The sequence below is a fragment of the Zea mays genome, chromosome 2 (assembly GCF_902167145.1).
Source record: "Zea mays cultivar B73 chromosome 2, Zm-B73-REFERENCE-NAM-5.0, whole genome shotgun sequence".
Lineage (NCBI taxonomy): Eukaryota > Viridiplantae > Streptophyta > Magnoliopsida > Poales > Poaceae > Zea > Zea mays.
In genome coordinates, this window is record NC_050097.1 from 29,634,424 (window position 1) to 29,661,095 (window position 26,672).

The following is a 26,672-nucleotide window of genomic DNA, read 5'->3' on the forward strand; positions in this document are numbered from 1 at the left end:
ATGATAGGAGTGCCTGGATTTATTTTTCTCGCCATAATATGTAGTACTCACCATCACAAAGCACAGATCTTGAGTTAATAAATCTATGGCATTAAAGCTCATTTATTAAGCCTTAAAAATTCTGGTGAAGTTTAGTTTTTTTCTTTTCAATAGGACAGCGTGGGTTCGGATGGCGCCCGTGGATTAATCAGTCTGGTCCATGGGTTCTAGTACGGCTCCTGGAGGCAACAGTTAGTAAAGAGTCACGTTTTAGTTGGACTGCCTCCATCCCAACCTACCCTTCAGGTTCAGGTCCAACCAACGCACGCTGGATCAGGTCACCCCAGCTCAACAATGTCAATGTACAGTCACCTGCACACACATACTACTCCCGCCAAGATAAAATAAAACGAGGGAAAGGAAGAAAAATAAAAAGGAGAATGTCACCCCGCTCTGGGATGAGAATGAGATCCACCACACCACTCAACTCACCAACCCGGTCGCCAACTAACCCACCAACACCCGGCCTCAGTGCCTCACCTAAGCCCCCGCTGCTATTGCTAGTGCTAGTGCTAGTGCTGCTACCCTATATAACCGCCTCGCCCCCGCTCCATTTCCCTTCAAGAAGAGCTCCAAAGTCCATCCACCACCACAGCTGCCTCCCGAGCTCTTCTTCTGCCACACCGCATCAGCATCATCACACACATCCCCTCCCGGCCCAAATGGCGAGCAACACGGCCATCCTCGAGAGCGACCCGCTCAACTGGGGCAAGGCGGCCGCGGAGCTGACGGGGAGCCACCTCGACGAGGTCAAGCGCATGGTGGCGCAGTTCCGCGACCCCGTCGTCAAGATCGAGGGCTCCAGCCTCCGCGTCGGCCAGGTGGCGGCCGTGGCCGCGGCCAAGGACGCGTCCGGCGTGGCCGTCGAGCTGGACGAGGAGGCGCGCCCCCGCGTCAAGGCCAGCAGCGAGTGGATCCTCGACTGCATCGCCCACGGCGGCGACATCTACGGCGTCACCACCGGCTTCGGCGGCACCTCGCACCGCCGCACCAAGGACGGGGCCGCGCTCCAGGTCGAGCTGCTCAGGTACTACTAGTACTGCCGCGGTACCACGTGTCTCCTTGTCTACTTGTTGTTCCAGTAAGGGCATGTACAACCCTGATACTGTTGCACGGTACTCCAAGTATAAGATACAACTAAAACACAACATAATACAATGGTCATATCTAAAACATGTGTCTTACGATATTCATTGTACCAATCAGAGTATTCAATAAATTAAAGTGACCAATCAGCTAGTCTCCTGTCTCGAACATAGAGCTAAGACACTGTGTCTTCGTCAAGATACGTGTCTTGAGTTTTTTTACATTCACCCCCCTAGACACACTGTAAGACACAACTTAAAACACCCATTGTACATGCCCTAAGTAAAGTATCTCTCAGCGGAGTGGTTGCAGCGACAAATATGATTAACTGTCCCTGGGGAGTGGGGAGTGGGGACTGGGCATGCCCACTGGCAATGATCGACCGGCGGCCGGTCGTTGCAACTTGCAATTGCTGCCGCTGGGCTCGTTCTGAATTCGCATGCTACTCCATCCGATTCCGTCCATCGTTTCTAAATTCTAACCGCGGATCTTACACCGCGCTGACATTATTACAACTGAGTAGTAACTGACATTAGCTCCATCTGTTCTATTCTCTGCGACAACCCAGGCATCTCAATGCCGGGATCTTCGGCAACGGCTCCGACGGCCACACGCTCCCGTCCGAGGTTTCGCGTGCGGCCATGCTCGTCCGCATCAACACCCTCCTCCAGGGCTACTCCGGCATCCGCTTCGAGATCCTCGAGGCCATCACCAAGCTCATCAACACCGGCGTCAGCCCGTGCCTGCCGCTGCGGGGCACCATCACCGCGTCGGGCGACCTCGTCCCGCTGTCCTACATCGCCGGCCTCATCACGGGGCGTCCCAACGCGCAGGCCGTCACGGTTGACGGCAGGAAGGTGGACGCCGCCGAGGCGTTCAAGGCGGCCGGCATCGAGGGCGGCTTCTTCAAGCTCAACCCCAAGGAGGGCCTGGCCATCGTCAACGGCACGTCCGTGGGGTCGGCGCTCGCCGCCATGGTGTGCTTCGACGCCAACGTCCTCGCCGTCCTGTCCGAGGTCCTGTCCGCCGTCTTCTGCGAGGTGATGAACGGCAAGCCCGAGTACACGGACCACCTTACCCACAAGCTCAAGCACCACCCGGGGTCCATCGAGGCCGCTGCCATCATGGAGCACATCCTGGATGGCAGCTCCTTCATGAAGCACGCCAAGGAGGTGAACGCCATGGACCCGCTGCTGAAGCCGAAGCAGGACAGGTACGCGCTCCGCACGTCGCCGCAGTGGCTCGGCCCCCAGATCGAGGTCATCCGCGCCGCCACCAAGTCCATCGAGCGAGAGGTCAACTCGGTCAACGACAACCCTGTCATCGACGTCCACCGTGGCAAGGCGCTGCACGGCGGCAACTTCCAGGGCACCCCGATCGGCGTGTCCATGGACAACGCCCGCCTCGCCGTCGCCAACATCGGCAAGCTCATGTTCGCCCAGTTCTCCGAGCTGGTCAACGAGTTCTACAACAACGGGCTGACCTCCAACCTGGCGGGCAGCCGCAACCCGAGCCTGGACTACGGGTTCAAGGGCACCGAGATCGCCATGGCGTCCTACTGCTCCGAGCTCCAGTACCTGGCCAACCCCATCACCAACCACGTCCAGAGCGCGGAGCAGCACAACCAGGACGTGAACTCCCTCGGCCTCGTCTCCGCCAGGAAGACCGCCGAGGCGGTGGACATCCTCAAGCTCATGTCGTCCACGTACATGGTCGCGCTGTGCCAGGCCGTGGACCTGCGCCACCTCGAGGAGAACCTCAAGAGCGCCGTCAAGAGCTGCGTGATGGCGGTGGCCAGGAAGGTGCTGACCACCAGCCTCGGCGGCGACCTCCACAGCGCGCGCTTCAGCGAGAAGGCCCTGCTCACCGCCATCGACCGCGAGGCGGTGTACGGGTACTACGACGACCCCTGCAGCGCCAACTCGCCCCTGATGAAGAAGATCCGGGCCGTGCTGGTGGACCACGCCCTCGCCAGCGGCGAGGCCGAGAAGGACGCCAGCGCGTCCGTGTTCTCCAAGATCAACAGGTTCGAGGAGGAGCTGCGCGAGGCGCTGCCCAGGGAGATGGAGGCCGCCCGCGTGGCCTTCGAGACCGGCGCCGCGCCGATCGCCAACAGGATCAAGGAGAGCCGGTCGTACCCGCTGTACCGCTTCATCCGCCAGGACCTCGGCGCCGTGTACCTGACCGGCGAGAAGCTCAAGTCCCCCGGCGAGGAGTGCAACAAGGTGTTCCTGGCCCTCAGCGAGGGCAAGCTCATCGACCCCATGCTCGACTGCCTCAAGGAGTGGGACGGCAAGCCCCTGCCCATCTGCTGAGGAGTGAGGAGGAGGACGCCACCGGTGCCAAGAGGCAAGACCCGCAAGAGGAGGAGATGACACCGTACGCGCGCGAGGAAGAAATAAAGAAGGGAGTATTTCGGTATTCTCAAGCAGGCTTCATATCGTTTGCGATCTGAAGATCATTATATGTTGTTCCTCTGTACTCATCTTTTTTGTTTGGAGCTTGTAGCAGTGATCGTGTAAACGTGTATTCTGTCTGTTGTTCTTGGCTTTCTCATCTGCAATATGTTTTGGAATTAAAATATACTACTACTACTACTATATTGAGTACATGGTCTCCTCGCTCTATGGCTCTCTTCTGGTTACGTCCGAATCGAACTCTATGAAAAAAAATGTTTAATTTATCGTCAGGACATCGGCTCATCATAATCCGTAGTGACGGAGAGAGGTCCAGAATTAATAATGAGAGTGACAGAGGTGGTCTCTCGCGTGATCTTGCTGGGTTGGGCGAAACAGGATTCGATTCCATCAGGATAGGATCTACAGACTACAGTGATCAGGGACGGGGTGTGGTTATCTTCTGATATTGTGTCCCAAGGATGTAGGTGTCGGTACCGAATTATATACTACTAGTACGCATATAAGATTCTACTCGCGAGTAATTACTTCCATCTAAATTTTACCTGTTAGCTAATTCACCACGGATTCCATTCCACCCACACCTTACCAACCATTTGACAATAATAAATTGGCGATGCCTGCCTGCACCTACCTACCAGCCACGGGAGTTCCTTCCCAGCATGTATACAGGGGTTAGCTATGATATTTCTTTTCAGATGAACAAACAACAAGTACATCAAATTATTGTACGTTATCTGAACAGATTCAGTGAAGGGGACATATGGTTCTGCACGGGCTGTCCGTGTATTTCAAATCTAATCATTTTAGGTTTGTAACATTCCGGGCCGTTAGTAGTCACCACTGGCTATTTTATTCTGGTCTAAGAGCATCTCCAAGAGATACTTAAAAGGTTGATCCTAATCCTTAGTTTAGGATAAAAAGACAAAACGTGTTTCCAACAGAACCCTATGCCATATCCCTATACTGCCGCACGCGAAAAAAATCGCCTGAGCTGCGCAAAACTCCGCCGCCGGGCGAGCTCCCCATCCGGCGTTCGTATCTGGTTCCCGCGTTGATTTTAGCGATTCGCGCCATCCCGCGTTGAAGGATTTTATCATTTCGCGCGCTCACTAGACCTTGGAGAAGAATTGCTCAGGCGGCGGCCGCGTACAGTGCAAACCAGAGATGGAGCCAGTCACCGACGATCCATTCATGGTGCAACCTTCAGCTGCAGCGCCGTCGTCGAATCAGACTCCAACGCTGCATCATTTTGAAGTAAAGCACTCCCCTCCCCAACTCCTACCCTCGGCCGTTGGAGTCACCTCTTGTTGAATCGAACTCCCCAGCTTGGCATGATTTATTTGTTCGCTAGTGAGGGCCATAGGATGGTTTAGGCACTCGCTTTGGTCCAGAAAACCACATCTTGTCTGAGCGAGTGCAAATACATTAAATCAGTGATGTATAGATTAATTTGTGCAAAATCTATTGTGTGTGCATTGATGTTAACTGATGTCTTCTTTTTAATGTGTCCAGAAAATGTAGTATAGGTTTTTTCAGAGCATCTTTTTCACAACATCATAACCTAGATGTAGGAAATGCATTTTAGATTCAACTGATGGAAAATTTGTGTACATAGGATGTACTTCTAAAGGATGGAGGCTATTATAGTAACCTGATGAACGATGATGACAACAATAGTTCGTTCGATGAATTCAATGTTGTTTGTGAGCAACATATTTCTCCAACTGTGACTTCATCTAGACCAAACCAGAAAAGGTCTGGTAATTTCACTCAAGAGGAAGACACTTTGGTTGTATCCGTGTGGCTCAACATTAGTTTGGATGCTGTGAACGGCACAAATCAGACTCGTGGTACATTTTGGAAGAGAGTTTATAATTACTTTCACACCAATAAGACATTTGAATCTGCTCGATCACAGAGTTCAATATCTCATCGATGGGGTTCTATTTTGGAGGCAGTAAACAAGTTTTGTGCTTGTATATCAGATATCGAAGGTAGAAGGCAAAGTGGTGTAACCTTGCAAGACAAGGTAACTGTTGTATTATTTTTCTTTTTTTCATATGTTTCACAGAGCATTGGATGATTTATTTGCATGACACCTGCAGATTGTTCAAGCAATGGCTCTATTTAAGTCTAGAGACAAGGATAACAAATCCTTCCAATTTATGCATTGCTGGAACATATTGCGTAATCAACCAAAGTGGCATGAGAAGCGAAAACAGATGGAGGAAATCAAAAAAGTTTCACATAAAAAGCGAAAGATAAATGTGGATTCTAGTCCTGGCATTTGCACTCAAATATCTGAGGATTCAAGCAACTGTAATATTGTTAATGAGAATACAAGGGCAGAGGATGAACCTCCTAAAAGGCCAGCTGGAATAAAAAAAGCTAAAGAAGCACAACGTCGAGGTGGATCCGATTCTTACTTGGAGGCTTCTAAGCATTTCTGGGATAAAAAGAAAGAGTTTGATGCTGAAAAAGAAAAGAAAAAAGAGGATAAATTCCAACTAGCATATGGAATAGAGAAAGAGAGGCTTCAGCTTGATCAAGTAAGAGCACACACCGAACAACTAAGGGCTGCTACAGAACAAGTACGAGCTGCGAATGAGGCAAAAACTCTAGAGGTAAAGGAAAGTGAGGTACAGATGAAGAAAATGTTAGAGGAAGAAAGGATTATGACATTGGACTTATCCTCCATGCCTGATCACCTCCAACAGTTCTACAAAAATTTACAAAGTCAAATTACCAAACACCATGTTTCTAAATGAGGTGGTTCTTTATCTTTACAGAATACAAGTTCTTTAATAATTGCCTTCACGAACTTTTTCAGACTCTCTATAACCGTACTTTCTCCGATACGAACATACTCATCTGTAGCATCCGCAGCTACTCCATATGTTATCATACGAAATACCGCGGTGACTTTCTAGAAACAACTTAATCCAGGTGTACTGGCTGCATTGAACTTGAACTTGAAGTAGTCATCATGATCTTCTACTGCAGCCATTATACGTTTAAATAGATCGCGACTCATTCTATACCTGGTCAATGAAAATATGAATAGTTAAATAATTTACGCATGATCCAAAATAGATAAACAAACGATAATTATACCAACCTTCGTCTGAAATCAGTTAAGCTAAACGTAGAATTGTCCGCTAAGTAATCTTGATACATTCTTGCATGTCCTGCTTGTCTGTCTCGAAATTTAACTAAATGTCCGGGGATAGACCCACCATGCTTTCTTTTACTGTGTGAAGGCTGATGAAAGATATGATACTCGGTGAAACTAATTTCGTCATCATCGTCTGATGATGACTCATTCAATTGCAACAGTGATTGTCGAATATTCATGACTCTGTGGCTGAGCCAGATGAAACCTAATCACATATACTCTGATTAAATGGACTAGTCGGCTCCGCATGATTTAATCGACAACAAAAACAATAATCAATACAAGTGGTCTCACATGAGCTTTCCGGCGTCGACCTGGAATAATCAGCAGCGCCTGGGGAAAAATCAACGCCACCACGATGCCCTATGCCACCAAGTTTCAAGCAAAAGAATGAACTGTACGCCAAGACGTTCGCAGAACGTTTGGTGGTGGCGCAGGAAGGTTGAGATGGCAGGTGCGCGCAGGAAGGTTGAGATGACAGGTACGTACAGCATTTGTGGGCCTTTATGGATTTAGATTTTGAGAAAATCTTAGGATCTGTTGGAGATGGTACCCATAGAATGGAATTAAGAGATTTAGGGAGATCCTTATTCCCTTGTATTGGGAGATTATTTTTTGGACTCTCTTGGAGATGCTCTAATAATAAACTAAGCCCCGCAGATCATCAAAGTGAAAATTTTGATTGGCCATGGCAAAATCCTCCGTCGACCTGAAATGGGCAGCGTGGAACCATATCCAACATATGTAGTTCAACCGGCGAGTATAGGGATGGTAATGTATTATGATCCAAAATTTTCTTAGTAATAAGTTAGGACTCTTATTTATTTTTTGTTTAAAAATAAATAGAAATTGAGTTTATTCTAATTTGATTCGATTTTTAAATTTTATAGTGTAAAATATAGAGCTCATTAGTCATTACCAACACCTAGCATACCTTTGACTTGTAGGGCCATTTGTTTAGAGATGACAGTCAAACCTATGGTATGTATGTCTATGGATTCCACATATATTAGGTGTAGACGTGAGTGTCAAATTAGATATTTAGATCTATAGATAGATATAGTACGGTGTTAAATTAAATCCACGGGTCTATTGTGGGTGTGGATTTTGATTTTTTTAATGATGTGACTGATTTAAAAGCGTCACAATATATAATGGAATCTCTTAGTTGTCTCTTTTAATTGTAAAATTGATACAGACACACCCAATATTGTACATGCTCTTAAAAATAACAAAAGAGCCTAGAGATATATTTTATTAACCATAGGTACTAAGCAAAAGTTCTAATACTTAAGTATGTCTTTATATTCAGCCCTTTTAGAAGCACAACTTGATAGAGTAGTAAATACTGTAAGTTTCAGAGAGGCAAAAGCAGTTTCAAAATCTTTGGCGTGGTTCCGAGTACTTTATCAGACATTTAGACTGATAATAGAAGTTTGTTTTCCTTTGAGTTGAAAGGCGTATATAAATCGGAGCTGAATTAAAAAGAGTGATCACCAAAGCATGATAGCTACCGTAGTGCTGTAGTTCGATGATTTGGTCGTTATCTGAAAGCTGCACACCAACCATGCATGATAGATAGCTACCGTAGTACTGCTACTGCAGTTCGATCGCCAAGGCAAGAACTGAAAAACGAGCACCATCTGACTTTTAGTAGCGCATAAGAAATAAGACATGCCATATCCATTGGAAAACAAAAACAAAAAGGTAGGAGCGGATTGGACCGTTCTCTGCGGCAGTTTTTCCAGTAATTCCATGGTCAAAAGAAAGGACAAAGCTCCGAGATGACCACAGTTCCGAACACACAGTTTCGTAGCGACAAAACCCAGAAACAATGGGCTAATCAGGAAATCAACGAGCAACATAAGCTAGTTACATGTAGATGTACGTAGTGTGATTCCTTCTCACTTGTTTGACCGAATCAGGGCGGCAGCTTCGTAGAAGAAGATGATTTTGGTCGATCGAGCAGGTTATAACTACACTTGTAGCTGACTAGAACAGTTGCAGCTGACTAGAAATACAGCTCTGGTGCTAGTAGTTTGACACAAGTTTTTTATGCATTAACCACCAGCTCACGATGATCAACAGCTAGTAGCTCTGGTGGTAGTCGTACATGCATGTGCTAGCGGTTGATCATCATGAGCCATGTGAACATGTGATCCATCTATGTAACTATTAATCTCTCTCTCTCTCTATGAGTTGAACATATCAGCTACAATCTAAACTATTGGTATAACCCGTACAAACCAATATAAGAATAAAGAGACCTTGATGCGCGGCGTTGGTGACGCCGTCTATGTAAGAGGCACCATTGACACAGCAACGAACCGCCTCAGGAATACACTCACCGACAACACACACGCCAGCCACTCGATCGAGTTACAGCCTTTCTCTCCAACTTCTGTTGTCGGACCGCAGACGGCGCTCCGTCTGTTTTCCCAGCAGAGATACACAGGGTGACAGGCCGGATCAATGTACTCCGTCTGTTTTACCACCCAGAGAATGTCAAGCCGTGTGCCTCAGCTATTTTCAGCAATCAGACGTGTAAACTGCAGCTGGAAAAAAAGGATTGCAGGGATCAGGATACATATAAGATCAGTATTCAGTAGCAAAAGCCAAACGGGCTGAGGTCTGAAACCCATCGCATCTCCAGCCCTCCGTTTCTTTTTAGTTGTCGCTCGATAATTTAATTTTGCACTATGCAGAGACAACTAAAACGAAACGGAGGGAGTATTTATTCTTTATTAAGCAAAGCTATAAGAGAACGAAGGCGCGCGCATCGCTGTCGTGTACCAAACAAAGCCCCGCCTGGAGATGGAGAAGGGGCTAGTGATGGAGGAGGCGGGAGAGGTAGGTAGGTGACCCGTTTGACTTGGAGCTCTCATGTGGATTGCTGCACCTGCGAAAGTTGGCTCCAACCACCGCTCCACTAGTTAGTCAGATCATCGGCTAGCTGCAGGTGGGATTGTTGAACCCACCTGCTGGCTGCTGCTGAAGGAATAACCAGAGCGCGAAGTGGGATCGTCGCTCAACCAAACTTATACCCCACCACGCATACATCAGATAGCAAGGGTTAGAGTTCGTCGTGATGGCCAGGTTCTGCGCTCTACAAGCTAGCTACCAGACCATCCCATACTCTTTGAGCCGTGGATATTACTCCCTCCATTCCCTGAAATATAAAGATGCCCTTTTGTTTTGTATCAGCCTATGATTACTTTGCTAGTTATGATTAAAAGTTGGATTGTTGTAAGGCCATGTTTTTGACAGTTCCAGCTCCAGCTTAAAAAAATTTGGTGGAGAAGACATTTAGATAAGTTATCTGGTATATTATTTAGATTAAAAATATCTTTAAAATTATTTAAATTGATATTATAAACTACAACTCCAAACTGGAGCTGCCATCCTAAACATCCCCTAAATACTATGTAAAAATAGATTACACCGTAAATTGTTTAACGAGTTAGGAGCACAAAGTTTTGCTGACAAGTTTTGTCCCATAAACTGTTATTCATAAACTAATGTAACTCATGTATGTTTGTGTGATATAAAGGAAATATATTGTAAATATAAATATAAATATATATATATATATATATAAATATATAGATATAGTATTTAGAGCCCTGGGCTCTCTCTAACTAATGGAAGCCCCGACCAGGTGCGCTGACCGCACCGTACCGACCAGGCGCGCACGCTTTTTTGGCTGACTGTACCACCTAGTTACGTCAATTATAACTATGCGTTATGCTCAATCTTGTTACGTTTTACACACTTTTGGTGTGCGCATGTTTCGCGGCATCCGGGCCCACGAAAAGATCGTGTCCCCGCAATCTGGGCAGCTTACGTCTATCGGGCCCACGAATCAAGGAACCGAGCACTCATTTTTTCAGCTCATCTCTCCCGTAACTCTCGCGGCGGCCGAACCCTAGCGTATGCGTCCTTGCCCAGCCGCCGGCCACCACCTCCATCCTCGCTCAGATCCGTCCGTGTCCTCGCCCCCTCTGAACTCGCCCAGCCGCCGGGCACCGGTGATGCGTCCGCGTCCTTGCCCCCTCCGGGCTTGCCCAGCCGCCGGGCACCGGCAATCCGTTCGTACCCTCGCCCCCTCCGGACTCGCCCAGCCGCCGACAACCAGCGATCCATCCACGCCCTCGCCCGCTCCGGACCACGCCCGCGCCGCCTCCGCGCCCTACGAACTTCCCGTCACGGGCCCGTACACCGTTTCTGTCTTCCTTGAGAAGGGCTTCCTCTCCATCCCCGGGTTCATCCTCGCCGGCGACAACCTCATCGCCAAGTGCCCCTCCTGGTTCTGGTGCATTCTTTACTCATCTCGCCCTGCTCTTGTGATTTTTATTCCTAGATACGTCTTTTATGCTAATTTGAATGTGTTATTATGCTCAATTACCAGATCTCGTGTACGCTCCGCATTATAAACACGTAGACCACCAGTTCTATATCATTTTTATGTTCTTTTGGTAAATACGTAGATCCAAGTTATATTTCCCCTAAATAAACTGGACAAACCTAGGAGCAACTACATGATTTATATAAACAAGATATAGGCACCCCAATTCTGTATCGGCTATAACTCTGATTTGGGTAGTCTGTGTGTACATCCACACTTTCAATAAGCTCAGTTGTCGCGACCCTTTATCAGTTATGATAATGTGTTTTGAAGATGCTTGAATGGTTTCTTGGTTTTCTGGAATCGGAATAATTGTTCAAACTTTTATTAGCATGGTGTAACCTAATTTGATCAATTTTGAGGAATTATTGCCTCTCATAATAGACTTTTGCATCTTTCATGTATGTGTACAGGTTCAATTATCAATACTATTTTTAGTTGTGATCGTCAATGCCGTATGCTATAGTAGATAGACTTTTACCAATTACTACTATTTATGATCACTGCCTGATTCTAATTTTCTAAACATTTATTTGCTGGAATTTGAGAGGCCTTCATTGATTTCTATAACTCAATATTGCATAAAAATGAAACCGTTTTTCAAGTAATTGGATGGAGAGGGGCTTATAGCCATATGCATCTGTTTGTTTGCATAGTCTAAAACTGAAGTGAACTTAGGTAAGCAGGAGATTCAGTGTAGCATGGCTTTAGATTAAGGATTCAGATGAAAAGAGAGCTGAGTTTTAATGTAGCAGGGTGTGTATATTTGTACCTTTTCGTCGTAATCTGATCTTCTAACTCAAGAGATTTTTCTTTTGGTAATATGATCTTCTAACTCAAGTGTGCATTCAGTTTACACTGTAGGTTATGTTAGTCATAACAAGCTAGAAAAGATGATCATATTAACAAGGAAAGATCATATTAACAGTTCATGTTACGTTTGCAGATATGGACCTCGATGGTTTTCTTCACATTAGGAAAGCTGGAAGAGCCTTTTGAACTCACTTTTTTTGCTAACAATGGTGTTACGGTGGAACAGAGTTTTGCGTGTATGTACCAACAACTAAAATGTAAACACGACATTATCATAGTTGAGTACAGGAATAATTATCTCTTATATCTTATTGTAAAATCTAAAACAGTTCTTCTGTAGATGGTTAGCTTGCATTTTACGCCACAATTACCTCAGATCACTTCTTGTTGTATTTACTCCAATTTACGATATTTCTTGATGCATTTTATGACAACCTCGTGCGCAGAGAGATATATTCGGTCTACATTCGTTATTATGAAACAGATGAATGATTTACGCTAAAAATCGGTATCATTTACGTTGTTTTGGTTCACGTTTTACGCATAAATCCGTCCGAGCCAAAACCCGCGTACGTCCGGTGACGCGCGATTTTCGCGCCGTAAATTTCGGCTCCATTCGCCATTACGAAACAGATATACGATTTACGTTAATATTCGTACTAATTTACGATATTTAGGTTCACGTTTACGCTAAAATCCATTCGAGCCAGAACCTTCGCACTCGACCGCACATAATTTTCACGCCGTAATCTCGGGACCTATTTGTTGTTACGAAACAGATAAATGATTTACGCTAAATTTCGTATTAATTTACGTTGTTTAGTTCACGTTTTATGCTGGAATCCGCCCGAGCCAGAACCCGTGCACGATCGGCTGCACACAATTTTCACGCCGTAATTTTAGGCTTCATTTGCTGTTACAAAACATATATAAGATTTACGCTAAATTTTGTACTCATTTACGCTGTTTTAGCTCACGGTTTACGCTGGAATCGGCCCGAGCAAGGACCCGCGCACGATCGGTTGCACGCGATTTTCACGCCGTAATTTTAGGCCCCGTTTGCTGTTACAAAATAGAAATAGGATTTACGCTAAATTTCGAACTCATTTACGCTGTTTTAGCTCACGGTTTACGCTGGAATCCGCCCGAGCCAGAACCAGAACCACATACTGCATGATTTATGCTGTCAAGTACATGTCATTATGCAGTCGTAAACGCTGTCCACAGTGTCATATTCATTCCACGTGTTTCGGGCGTCAAAAGATTCCTTTATGCATGGTTTACGCATCTTTATCTATATATATATGCATTCGTATATTGCCTTACGCGCTTATCGTCCTGGATTCCTGGCTGTTGACTGCATGGCTGCGCGGGTGCTGGGTTGACCGCGTCCTGACTGGGGCTTCCATTAGTAGGAGAAGCCCAGGGCTTCCATTACCTCTTCCCTATAAATATAAATATATATATATATATATATTAAGGGTGTGTTTGTTTTACTCCTAAATTATATAAGTTTAATTATGGTGAAAGAGTATAATAATAAAATATCACTTTAGGACCATAAATAAACTGAAATAAGCTAGTATTGGATAGCTTATTTATGATCCTAAAGTAATATTTTATCATCCTACTCTTTCACTATAATTAAACTTATATAATCTAGGAGAAAACAAATAGAGCCTAATAATTTGAAAATAAAAAATATAATCATTCCTGTTCCTTTTTATTTATCATGCTTTAGTTCACATATGAACGACGACAAATATTAAGAATGTAATATTATTTAAGAGAAGGTTACCAATATGGTATATAGAAAGTGTAGTACTATACGACCAACTAACTAGTAAACTGTCGTGCATAAAAAACACGTATAATTCTGTAGCTTTCTATCCTTGAAAGTTTTTTTTACTGTAAAGGAACTTATGGAATTGTTCGTCGGTTTTCTAATCCGGTGGACGTGATTAGAGAGGGTGTGGCCGAGTAAGCATAAGGTCTTGTTCGTTTGTGCCAGATTGGTGGGTCGGAACGATTTCGAGCCGGATTGCTTCTCTAATTTATATAAACTTTGATTAGGGCTTGTTCGGTTAGCTCTCAATCCATGTGGATTGAGTGGGATTGGGTGGGTTTGAATCCCAAACAAGTCAAACTTCTTCTCAATTTTTTCCAATCCCATCCAATCTATGTGTTTTGGGAATAACCGAACAAGCCCTTAGCTGGAATAAATCTGGTTGCAATCCGACGTAAACGAACAAGGCCTAATCCAGTGGGAATTCTGGGCCGGTTTCGCCCGCACCGTGCGGGTCCGATCCACGGGCTCCAGACGGAAGCCATAGCCCGCCTACGGTGCGTGGGCCGAGCGGAACAGGTGCTAGAAATAATGGCACGCGGCGACGCCTTACCGGCTGCTCGCGCGTCCGTGGCGGCGTGGCGCAACGTGTTGGGTGGGCCGGTGGGCGGTGGCACGTTAGCCTGCCGCTAGGAAACTCCGGGTTCTCTGTTCTCTCTTTCCTTCCGACTTTCCCACTGCCGTGACGATTTTCACAGCGAATTCTCCGGCCGGCGCCGCCCCGTCCGTCCGTCCGTCCGTCCGTTCATTCCGATACCGAACTCGCCAGTCGCCACAGCGATCTCTCTCGCTCGCTCCGCCGACGCAGCGCTCGGCTTCAGCTCGAGAGGAGGAAATGGCCAGCAGCGGCTACGAAGGGATCCTCCTGGGAATGGGGAACCCCCTCCTCGACATCTCCGCTGTCGTCGACGAGGGCTTCCTCGCCAAGTACTCGATTCCTCCTCGATCACGTCTCATGATCTCTCAACTACGCCTATATTTTTTTTCTAACTTTCAGTACGTAATTTTGCCAGTGGTGTGATGCGGACTCCAGCATCACCAATTCACCCTCTCTGTTGTATCCAACGGCAGTTGGGAGAGCATCACCAATTCACCTCTCTGTTGTATCCAACGGTGCTCAAATGGGTATGATGCTCATGTGCACATTTTAAATCTGGTGCATTCATTTTGCATTCAATGACAACAGCTAATTTTACGAAGAACCCCTTCCACCAGGAGAGGAAGGTGGAAGGGATTCTTCACAAAATTAAAATTGGTGCTGCTGTTAGATGCGAAATGGGTGCACTAGATTTAAAATGTGCACATAAGCACCGTACCTCTTTGAGCACCAGATACGTTTCCACGACAGTTATGGCCTCATGGAGTCATGGGCGCGGGTTCTAGATTTTTTTAACCTCTGAAACCCTGAATCCAGTCCGTACCATGCAACTGAACTAACCATCAATACTCGACCAAGAGCGCCTTTATTGAAGCTACCAAGGAAATCAATGTATTAGAAGTACTACTGTCCACTTGGGCTCACTTCGTTTGCTTGCACATCGTATTCCCTTATTCTTTCTTCACTAACCTGTTTAAACTGGTGTCCACGAAAAATATGCCTTCAATTATGTTGCTTCATCAGAACGATGTCTGTTGGATTGGGACAACGCTTTCTCGGTTGCCTTGTTCTGAGTAGTCAGGCTGCACAGTGCACCTGAAGTTATTCCGAACTAATTAACACGTTTGTCGCTGGACCTGTGCTCTAGGTATGATGTGAAGCCGGGCAATGCCATTCTTGCAGAGGACAAGCATTTGCCAATGTAAGTCTCGTTGCCCCTTTAGCTCCCATTGCGGTTTGAAATGTTGGTTATCGATACTAGCTTGTCCTGAACGGAGAATGGGAAACAAATTCTTGATGTTGTCACATTAAGCACCCATGAGACGGGGAGAAACGTAGTGGACTCCTAATTTTTATGGCCAGGTATGTACATATCTTGATGTTAGTGTTGTTTTTCTGGTGTGTGTTAATCTCCCACAGCACCCTCACTCTTTTCCATTATACTTTACCACTTTACAAATAGACCCTTCAACTTGTTCATAATACACCAACGCTCCCCCTCAGGATGGGCCAAATATATTTAACATTCCCATCTTGTTACATGCCAACTCATTATCCTTAGGACCTAAACCTTTTGTGAGACTATCCGCTACTTGATTACGAGATTTTACATACTTCAACTTCAAAGCCCCACTATCAATCTTCTCTTTGATGAAGAACTTATCAATCTCCACATGCTTCATGCGATCAAACTGAACTGGATTATTTGCTATGTTGATTGCTGCCACATTGTCACAATGGAGCAACATTGTCTCATTCTTCAACACTTGAAGCTCCTTCAAGAGACTCTTCAACCATATCATTTCACAAACTGCTAGAGCCATTGCTCTATGTTCAGCCTCTGCAGTGGATCGAGATACCACAACTTGCTTCTTGTTTCTCCATGAAACCAGATTACCTCCCACAAATACACAATATCCAGAAGTGGATCTCCGATCATCCCTACTGCTCGCCCAGTCCGCATCACAATACCCATCCAAATTCATATGTTGATTTGGTCTAAACCACAATCCCTTGCCAGGGGTTCCCTTCAGGTATCTCAGGATTTGATAAACTATCTTCATATGCCCAGTTCTAGGATCATGCATATACCTACTCACCACACTTACTGCATAAGCAATGTCCGGTCTTGTATGGCAAAGATATATCAAACAACCAACTACCCTCTGATATCTTTCCCGATCTATAGGGTCACCTGACTCAGCACAAGTTTGGTGATTCCTATCAATGGGTGAACCACATGGGCGACACCCAAGCATTCCTGTCTCTGACAAAAGGTCGAGGACATACTTTCTTTGGGAGAGAATAATTCCCTGAGATGATCTAGCTATCTCAATCCCAAGGAAGTATCGAAGTGGTCCAAGGTCCTTTACCTCAAAGGCTCTACTTAGCCTTTCCTTCAGTTTCTTGATCTCCTTCGCATCATCTCCAGTGATCACTATATCATCAACATAAACCGCTAGAATAGTGATACACGAGCCCTGATGTTTGTAGAAGACTGTGTGATCTCCATTGCATTGATGATAACCCATATCACACACAACTCGCCTGAATCTATCAAACCACGCACGTGGTGACTGCTTTAGGCCATAGAGCGACTTCTTAAGTCTACACACTTTTCCAATAGTCTGTTTATTTGCAAATCCAGGTGGGATTTCCATATAGACCTCTTCCTTCAGATCACCATGAAGAAATGCATTCTTCACATCCAGTTGATGAAGAGGCCAACCAAAGTTGGCCGCACATGAGATTAAGGTCCTCACTGTGCCCATTTTTGCCACAGGTGCAAAGGTCTCATCATAGTCGATCCCATATGTCTGACTATATCCCTTCGCCACCAGTCTTGCTTTGTACCTGTCAATCTTTCCTTCAGGAGTCTGCTTTACTGTGAAGACCCACTTGCACCCCACCGCCTTCTTTCCTTCAGGAAGGTGAACAAGTTCCCATGTCTTGTTCTTCTGCAGGGCAAGCAGCTCTTCCTTCATGGCATCCTTCCACTTTGGATCCTGTTTGGCACACCTCCAATCCTTCGGAATGGATATTGTTTGTAGAGATGCAATGAAAGTTCTATATGCAGGAGAGACACTAGAGTATGAGACATACTTAGCAATGTCATGTTCATAACAATAACGAGAAGGAGGTTTCCCAGCATTTACTCTAGGAACTCTTCTTTGCGCAAGAGGTAATTCTTCATGTTCAGGAATGGGAGAAATATGGATTGGAGAGACATTACCAGCTGGGTCTGGAGAGGAGTCTGAAGAGAGATATGGGACTGGAGCTTCAACACATCCAGGTTGTGGTTGCTCCCCCTGCTTCTTCGTCCGCTTTCGATAGTATACTATAGGTTGCTCCCTCTGTTTGTCATTCACCTTTGCCCCAATGGAACAATCATGTTGCTCTCCCTGTTTCTCATTCAACTTCCCTGCCATAGGACATGGGATTGACCCAACAATCACTGCCTCATCATCCTCTGTCTCCTCCTGAATATCAATAGTTGGATCATCATGATCCCCACTACTTTCATCATCACTCAATATCTGCGTAGTTATCCCTTTCTCCACTTCTGGTGGAATCATACCTCCAACAATCACCCCTCCTGAAGCTCCACTAGCCTCATCACCACTAGCCTCATCACCACCTCGACCACTATCATCCTCCCCCTCTCTACGGTCCCCTCCATTGACCGGAGAGAAGTCCTCCAGAATTTGATATGGATCAACTTTCTTTCTATAGTATGGGTCTTCCTCACGAAATGTTACATCCATACTCACTAACAATCTCTTATCAATAGGGTCCCAACACTTGTATCCTTTCTGAGTAGATGAATATCCCACAAAAATGCACTTGATTGCTTGAGGATCCAACTTGTTCACCATAGGTCGATGATCTTTGACAAAACAGACACAACCAAAGACCTTTGGTGGAACACGAAAGTCACACTTTCCCAATAGAAGTTCTGCAGGTGATTTCATATTAAGTATTCTTGAGGGCATTCGGTTGATGAGGTATGTGGCCGTCATTACTGCCTCACTCCACAGATACTTAGGCACATTCATCTGAAACATGAGAGATCTTGCTACTTCCAACAAATGACGATTTTTTCTCTCTGCTACACCATTCTGAGGTGGAGTTCCAGGACAAGTTGTTTGGTGAATGATTCCTTGACCTGACAGATATGATCTAAATTCATTATTCACATACTCTGTTCCATTGTCAGTCATGATAACCCGAATTCTTGCATCAAACTGATTTGCAACCAGTTTATGAAAGTCTTGAAAGCACTTTAACACCTCGTTTTTATGCTTAAGTATATAGATCCAAGTCATACGAGTGTAACAATCAATAAAAGTGACGTACCACTTTGCACCATTCACAGAAGTGACTGAACAAGGACCCCAAACATCTGAATGTATTAGAATAAACGGTTCACAACTACGAAGACCAACACTAGGATAGGTAGATCTAGTATGTTTGCCAAGTTCACATGCATCACATACAAGTCTACTTTTGTCCACTCCCTTAAACATCATGGGATACAACCGACTTAAGTTCTCAAAAGATATATGTCCTAACCGACGGTGATGTAGTAGAATCTCCTTGCCATCCCCCTCAACAGTTGCTTTCAATGCTGACTCCTCATGACTGATGAACCACAACCCATTATGCCTGACTCCAGTCCCAATCTTTCTCCCAGTACTCTTCTCCTGAAAGACACAAGAATTCTCATCAAATATTACTGTGCACTTGAATTGGTCAATGATTGAACTTACAGAAAGGAGATTGACTGGAAAAGATGGAACATGCAGAACTGATGACAAGTGAAGAGATGGTGTACACGCAACAGATCCTATACCACGGATTTGTTGAGATGTACCATCAGCAATTTGAACTGACTCAGAATGTGTATAAGGAATGTATGTTTTGAAAGGGGTGGACATGCCAGTCACATGCTTTGATGCTCCTGAATCTATGACCCAATCTATGTGATGCCTACATGAGGATGCAAAAGTTTGTGCCTGAGTACCTTCGCCCATGTGGGCGTAGTTGGCAAAGTTACCGAAGGAGTTGGTGGCTTGCCCATCAGGTGAAGTGAGGCACTCGGAAGACTTGCCCTTCTGCCACTGCTCCCATTGCTTAGCTTGTTCCCCAGATAGAGTAACAGAGAGACTCTCTTCAGTGGTAGCTATGTTGGCCCTGGAGCCACCACGGCCTCTACCACGACCTCCGCGACCTCTTCCATAGCTCCCACGACCACGAGTACCACCTCGTCCTCCACGAGATCCTCCCCTGCCACCATTTCCTCTAGGGTTGGGACAATTGTAACTCAGGTGTCCCCTTTCCCCACAATTATAACATTCTCTATCCTCAATTGCAACGTATGCTGGCTTCACATGATTACCACTACTCATCACTCGAAGTCTGCTCTCTTCATCTATCATGGCAGACACAACCTCATCCATGGTAGGAAGACTCTCCTGGTGACAAAAGACCGCTCTCCTGCTCTCGAACTCAGAATCCAGATTTTTTAGAAAGTGGGTCACTCTCCTATCCTCTACCCACTTATGAACCATTTGTGCATCCTGTGGGCAAACCATTTGGAGAGGAGCATAATGATCCAGCTCTGCCCATAACTGTTGGAGCTCACTAGCATATTGTTCCACTGGTCTCCCCATCTGCTTTACTGCATCTGCCTTGTTTTGAATTTCCATCATCACCATCACATTCCCCTTTCGAGAGTATATATTACTCAAGGTCTTCCAGATTTGTGATGCAGTACGCATGGCTTCCACCCTCTTGCTAACAGTGGGAGACATGGATGCCAATAACCATGCAACTATCACAGAGTTTGTCGCATGCCAGATTCTCCATTCTGCACCGAGCTTATCAATCGGCTCAACACATGTCTCCTCCAAATAATGCTGCACTCCCTTGCCCCCTAGGAGTACACGCACTCTTCTGAACCAGCTTAGATAATTCTTACTACCTTCTAGCTTCACATCATTAGGCACAAGTTCCAACTTCAACTCAGATGTACCTGTATTTGCCCTAGCACCAATCAACCCTAACCCCATGAGCTCCTGGATCATACTTCTCATTTCACTCATCATCTCACTCTTTGTAATCCCTCCTGAACCACTACCATCAATTTCTGTCTTCTTCGCAGCCTCCTCTGTACTCATTTTCACAGAAGCACAGAGTCACACACTCGACTCCTTTCTCGCAGCCTCTCGAGCTCTCTACTCCACTCGTAGACCTCGTCCTCCTCTCCTCCTTTCCTCCTGTTTCAGCCTCCGTGTAGACAGGACGCAAACGCAAGTCAGCAGCAGCTCGTTTGTCGGAGTGGCGATGCGTGGAGGTGGCAGGGCGCTGCGGTTGGCGACTCGGTGGCCGCGCGGCTGCCCCTAGCCGGCCCACGCGGAGACGGTGAGCCGCTGCTCTTTGCTCTCGCCACTCCCTTGCCTTCTATGCGGTGGGGCTGACTGCGCGGGCGTCGGAAGCAGCAGCGTCGGGCTGGTGGCGCGGCTGCGCTCGACGGGAGCAGGCGGCGCGGCTGCGGGCGTCGGGGCGCGCGCGCTTAGCGGCGCGTAGCGCGGGCGGCGTACGGCGCGCGCGTCGGGGCCGGCGGCTGCGCGCGTCGGGGCACGGGCAGCGGGAGCGGCGGCGGGCTGCGGCGGAGAAACCTAGCTCCGTATACCATGTTGTTTTTCTGGTGTGTGTTAATCTCCCACAGCACCCTCACTCTTTTCCATTATACTTTACCACTTTACAAATAGACCCTTCAACTTGTTCATAATACACCAACAGTTAGTAATTAGTGGAGTATCTGAAACTGCCCATTCCTGATGTCATAACAAAAAAAATCCCTATATGAATATGACTGTAAGCTGAAATCGAATAACAAAAGTAGCTCAAATATACAAATGGTGACCTGTATTTTCATGTTCTGCTAGGTATGACGAATTGGCTAGCAAGAGCAATGTTGAATACATTGCTGGAGGTAATGTTAGTGCAAATGCATGGATTACTGCTTCATGATTCATTCTCTCTCTTCTACTATTTGTAGTGTTCTTTTCTTTCAGGAGCCACTCAAAACTCTATCAGGGTTGCCCAAGTAAGCTCTGAAGAAAAACCACAATAATATTCAAAGCTATTAGCCTATGACCAGTCCTGATTGGTTACATAAACTCATAAGAAATTAAAACATAACAATCCTGACATTACTTTTCAGTGGATGCTTCAAATTCCTGGTGCATCAAGTTACATTGGTTGCATCGGGAAGGATAAGTTTGGTGAGGAGATGAAAAAAAATGCACAAGCTGCTGGTATTAATGTAAGTTGTAAGGCCCCTTTTTTTTTTCTTTATGGCACATTACCTCATTTCACAACTAGCAACTATAACCCCGCCATCTATGCAACCAGGCCCATTATCATGAGGATGAGAATGCTCCAACGGGCACATGTGCTGTTTGTGTTGTTGGTGGAGAAAGGTATGCTTGCTACAGTATCTTCATTTCAACAAGCATGTCTTAATTTTAATCAGTTGCCTTAAAACTGTAACCAGGTCACTTATTGCTAACTTGTCTGCGGCAAACTGCTATAAGTCTGAACATCTGAAGAAACCTGAGAATTGGGCACTTGGTAATGCAAATAGGCCACTGGAGCACCTTTACGAATTCCCACCATCTCTTGATACAAATACTGTTCATCTTGCTGTTTAGACTTTGGACACAATGGTACTCAATACTCATAATATTCTGCTTGGAATTGCTCTGTTTGAGTGGTTGTCCATTGTGCTCTGAAAATGACAAACATCGTTGGATGGTCAGTTTAGCACATAAGTCTCCAACTCTTATTATTTCTCTGGGGGTTATTTATGTACTATTGTAGTACAAGTGGGCAGGCAGTGCAAACAGTTGAGAGAATATTTCAGTTCCCACCAGAAAATCTAGCATATTACGTAGTACCCCCCGGTTCCAAAATAGTACTCCATTCGTCCCAAAATAAAATTCGTTTTGGGCATTTAGTGGATTCATACAATAATTAATGTATATGTTTTGCATATGTGTCTAGATTCATCATCATCTATTTGAATATAGACATAAAAACCAAGTGCTAAAGTGAATACTAATTTGGAACGGATGGAGTATTCGTTTTAGCTCTTTGTTTTTTGTCTATATTTAAATGAATGATAATGAATCTAGACATATATATAAAACACATACATCAAATATGACATGAATCTCTTAATTACCTAAAACAAATTATATTTTAGGACAGAGGGAGTAGTAAATAAAGCATCCCATCATCTTTTTACTATTTTTGTCATGTGGTGCCGCCATTACTCCCGCAGGGGGTGCAAGACCAGGGCTGGGGATGCGCCCAGCGTGCCATAGACACGCGGTGGTCGTGCTCAGATGGCGTCAGCCACGACATTCAAAGATCAACATGCAGGGAAGGCAAGATTTAAGGAGTTCATTCCTTTTTGTTACCAGGCCAAGTCCCTATATAATCCATGTACCAATTCTCATGGAGATGCAGCAAATAACAACCAATTTCTTAATGTCCCTCTTTCTCTCTCAATCTCGCCTCCTTTACAAATGGGCATTCAGGGGTTAATCCCCTCGCCATTACTGAACCGAGCTACGAGCTTATTAGCCAGGGTCCTGCTACCTTGGGCACCACCGCCCTTGACAATTATTTGCGCCAATTTTCTTTTGATTTTTCCCTGTCACGCACATTATAGTTCTCTGGAACAGTGCAGATGCAGTAGCAAAATTGCACCTTGTCATGACATTAGTTTGTTTGCAAGTGAACCACATAGGCTATATCCATCTCTCCAAGTCATTGCATGTGGTTTCTTGCATATCATCATTGCTGCTTGTTTGCACTCAATGCTTTTGTATCATGGATTGTGTTTACTGACTATGATATGCACGCATTAATTATAGTTGAGAAGGCAAAATATATTTACATTGCTGGATTTTTCCTTACGGTATCCCCGGATTCTATTCAACTTGTTGCTGAGCATGCCGCTGCAACTAACAAGGTAAAAAAATGATGCTAGTGAAAGGAAACCATCTTGCTAGTGTTGTCTGATTTCCAACGGCTGCAATATTTGTAGGTGTTTATGATGAACCTTTCTGCTCCCTTTATATGCGAGGTTTTCCGTGATGCCCAAGAGAAAGCTCTTCCGTAAGTACTGCACTGGATCTGGATGTGTAACTTCTCTTTTCTAGAGTGCAGATGTATCATTGTAGTAATAGGAGAAAGAAGTTTTTTTAAATCCTAAAAGATTGTAGTTGCGACTTTGATGTGTAATGCTGCTTTATTTTCTGACATTTATGTGAACATGCTTAGTTTGTGGTGTAAAACTTGTTTCAACCATGGAGCATGTTATGTTTTCCAACTGTTTCTGTACTATGTAAAACCTTATTACGTTGAAACATAGGTACGTGGATTACATCTTTGGAAATGAAACTGAGGCGAGGACCTTTGCTAAAGTTCGCGGTTGGGAGGTAACTACTCATATGTCCCTTGTTATTTTCACTAGGTTAATAAAGTTTCTAAAAGGTTCTGAATGAAAATTTATAGACCGAGAATGTTGAGGAGATCGCTTTGAAGATCTCCCAATTACCGAAGGCTTCAGGAACACACAAGAAGATTACTGTTATCACTCAAGGTTGCGATCCGGTAGTTGTGGCCGATGATGGAAAGGTAAATATTCTGCGTTCTTGCTTACAGTGTCCTGCTTCTTTATGGCACTGGCTGTTGTGACACTTGCATTCTGTTAAAAAAAAAGCATCGACGTGGATTATTTGCGGCCATTATAAGTCCCTTATACATTCACACCATTATTCTCCTCTTGGACCTTGGCTAGTTGAGACAAATGTTTATCCTGGTTCCTGAAAATCTTAAATACTATGCTTGCAGGTGAAAACTTTCCCTGTGATCCTCTTGCCTAAGGAGAAGCTTGTTGACACCAATGGTGCAGGTACTTGGAACTCGATAGTTTCCAGTAGTAATATATCGCATAGCACGTTGCAGCTTTCTTTCTCCTTGAGCCATCATGTAGTCTACCAGCATGGACTCATTAAACATGTGCTCCTCAAACAAAATATCTAGTTGGCGACGACAACAGAAGAATATGATATGATGCACATGGTTTTCCATGTTTATGTTGTGCATAAGTATTTGTTTCTCAAACTTAAGCATTATCTGGCAGGTGATGCGTTCGTTGGTGGCTTCCTGTCCCAGTTGGTACAAGAGAAGAACATCGATGAGTGTGTCAGAGCTGCCTGTTACGCCGCCAATGTTGTCATCCAACGTTCTGGCTGCACTTACCCTGAGAAGCCTGACTTCAACTAGAGCCATTTCAGAATTTAGAATCTATTGGCATCTGGTCTGTATAATTAGTCGGGTTCGCCTTGGTCTGTTTGCGGCACATTCTAGTGCCACCGTACAGGTCAAATGTTCATGCGTGTAAGGCGTGTCATGGCACTCTACAAAAGTGCATTCGTGCGTCACCTCTTGCAAGGGAAACCAGCTGGTTGTAAGTTCAGCCATGGGCACACTCTTGAGGCCACAATATGTGCCAGAAATGGCAGTGTACCCCGGCCTGCCCCGGCACTCGGATGCGTGCATGCCTCTCCCGGTTACGGACTCTTTACAGTTGCATCTAAAACAATTCAAAGCACCTTGCGGTGCATCCTTGAAAAGTTGGGGCACAATATGGTTATGGACCACACTGGAGCTAATTGCTAGCTTGCTCTACAGCCTATACCCTATAATTCAGCCTACACCCATAATGGTTTTTTGAACATCTCGAGCTGAATTACGGAACACAGAGGCGGTCAAATACAACGAGGGCGGGCCGGTACCGCGGTCAGCTGCACAGTGCCGGGCTCCACTCGCGCTGGGCGTCGACATGGCAGAGGACAGCGAGGAACATGTCCTCGTCGCAGGGGAGGCACAGCCTGGTGTCGGCGGCGGCGAAGCCGTACTCGTCCCGCGCCCGGTCGAGCAGGTCGCGGAACAGCGGGTGGTCGAGGGAGGACACCCTGACAACGTACCGCCTCAGCGCCTCCCCGACGTACACCACCGTGTGGCCCCTGGGCACGTCCCTGGGGATGGCGGCCTCGCCCTCGCCGCCGTCGAGCTGGGCCCACCCAGCGCCGCCCGCCGTCTCAGCGGCGGCGAGCCTCTTCCACGCATGGAGGAAGGCTTTGAGGTTGAGGAATCTCCTCCTCTGCTTGGACCCTGCCTTCATGCCTGTCTGTGGACATCCAAAGGGGTGACCACCAGGTGTGTATGTGTATGTGTGGCAATGTGGTTGGGCGCAGTGTATATATACAGCAGTCAGCACTCAGCAGACAAGCCAGGGGGCCTATTCCTAGTCTGCGAGGATCGTTAAATGCTGACGGTTTGGCCTCAAGGTTTGTGCTATATGGGTGTGTATGAAGGTCGTTAGGCGGTGAGCTGGATAAGGGGGACACTCGAGTGATGTTCGAGAGGACAGAGGAGAGGTTTGGCCGGATAACAGCTAAAAAAAAAAAAAGAAAAACAAAGCGGGCAAGCGGCGTCGGCTGATGTGTTATTGGGGCATTGTGTAGATGGCATGCACACGTAGGTCTAGACTGCAGGCTTGCAGCCATGCAACTTGCTGTTGGCTCTCTCAACAGCCATGGGGATTCCTCTCGTCACACGCATCCTTGTGTGGGCAGAGGGCATCTCTTCTTGCAGGAAGCAGGACGTCACTTCGCGAGGGTAGGGTAGCTAGCTACTAGCTGCTTATCTCTGTTCTGTTCATTGGTCATGTTGAAGGAGAGAAACCACACGCCGTTCAGCATCAGCTAGCCCGGCCGAAAGACACGAAAGGTTGCAAATGGGACACATGTAATTGTAAAAGGCCCATTATTGTCATGATTCACTTATGCCGATGGACAAAGAGCAAGAGCTGAGGCTGCAAATCGGACACATGTAGAAGGCCACTGTTGCCATGCTGCACTTATGTTGATGGAGAAGTGTACCCGAACAAACCATTGGGGTCAGCAGCAAGCATGTGCCGCATGCACGACGGCGGAATTAAAATTAGCGGCGCGCCGGCCGGCATGCTTTGACCGGCCGGTGACCACGTTGGCAAGGGATCGATGCCCATGGATGGGTATGGAGCTGTTCAGAAAAGGCATCGGTACGGTCAGCGCGCGTACGTACACACGTACGTACTTGAGCGTTATGTATGGAGATGGTAATGGCTATGGCGCCGGCCGTAACGGTACGTGATCGCGTCCTTT

At 46.0% G+C, this 26,672-nt stretch overlaps 3 protein-coding genes across 10 annotated transcripts; 2 read left to right on the plus strand and 1 right to left on the minus strand.

Annotated features, from left to right (window-relative positions):
* Nucleotides 1-611: 611 nt before the first annotated feature.
* Nucleotides 612-3,752, plus strand: LOC100384215 (phenylalanine ammonia lyase2). The gene is made up of 2 exons (NM_001176787.2): nucleotides 612-1,066; nucleotides 1,694-3,752. Exons 1-2 carry the CDS (start codon nucleotides 702-704, stop codon nucleotides 3,438-3,440), a joined length of 2,112 nt encoding a protein of 703 aa, NP_001170258.2. The 5' UTR covers nucleotides 612-701; the 3' UTR covers nucleotides 3,441-3,752.
* A 10,565-nt stretch (nucleotides 3,753-14,317) lies between these two features.
* Nucleotides 14,318-25,099, plus strand: LOC103646212 (adenosine kinase 2). Of its 8 annotated transcripts, XM_020548235.3 has the most exons (15): nucleotides 14,439-14,711; nucleotides 14,798-14,909; nucleotides 15,530-15,583; nucleotides 15,695-15,744; nucleotides 21,333-21,379; nucleotides 21,462-21,493; nucleotides 21,611-21,712; nucleotides 21,802-21,869; nucleotides 21,944-22,020; nucleotides 23,331-23,428; nucleotides 23,504-23,574; nucleotides 23,831-23,897; nucleotides 23,974-24,096; nucleotides 24,313-24,373; nucleotides 24,605-25,097. In XM_020548235.3, exons 4-15 carry the CDS (start codon nucleotides 15,737-15,739, stop codon nucleotides 24,745-24,747), a joined length of 897 nt encoding a protein of 298 aa, XP_020403824.1. In that variant the 5' UTR covers nucleotides 14,439-14,711; nucleotides 14,798-14,909; nucleotides 15,530-15,583; nucleotides 15,695-15,736; the 3' UTR covers nucleotides 24,748-25,097. The 8 variants fall into 8 exon arrangements, with proteins under 8 accessions (XP_008669159.1, XP_035821114.1, XP_035821115.1 ...); XM_035965222.1 differs by lacking the exon at nucleotides 14,798-14,909 and having other exon boundaries at nucleotides 14,410-14,711; XM_008670938.3 differs by having other exon boundaries at nucleotides 14,435-14,711; nucleotides 15,530-15,744.
* On the minus strand, nucleotides 24,759-25,728 carry LOC103646211 (auxin-induced protein X10A). Its single transcript, XM_008670936.3, has one exon. It carries the CDS (start codon nucleotides 25,646-25,648, stop codon nucleotides 25,265-25,267), a length of 384 nt encoding a protein of 127 aa, XP_008669158.1. The 5' UTR covers nucleotides 25,649-25,728; the 3' UTR covers nucleotides 24,759-25,264.
* Nucleotides 25,729-26,672: the final 944 nt, after the last annotated feature.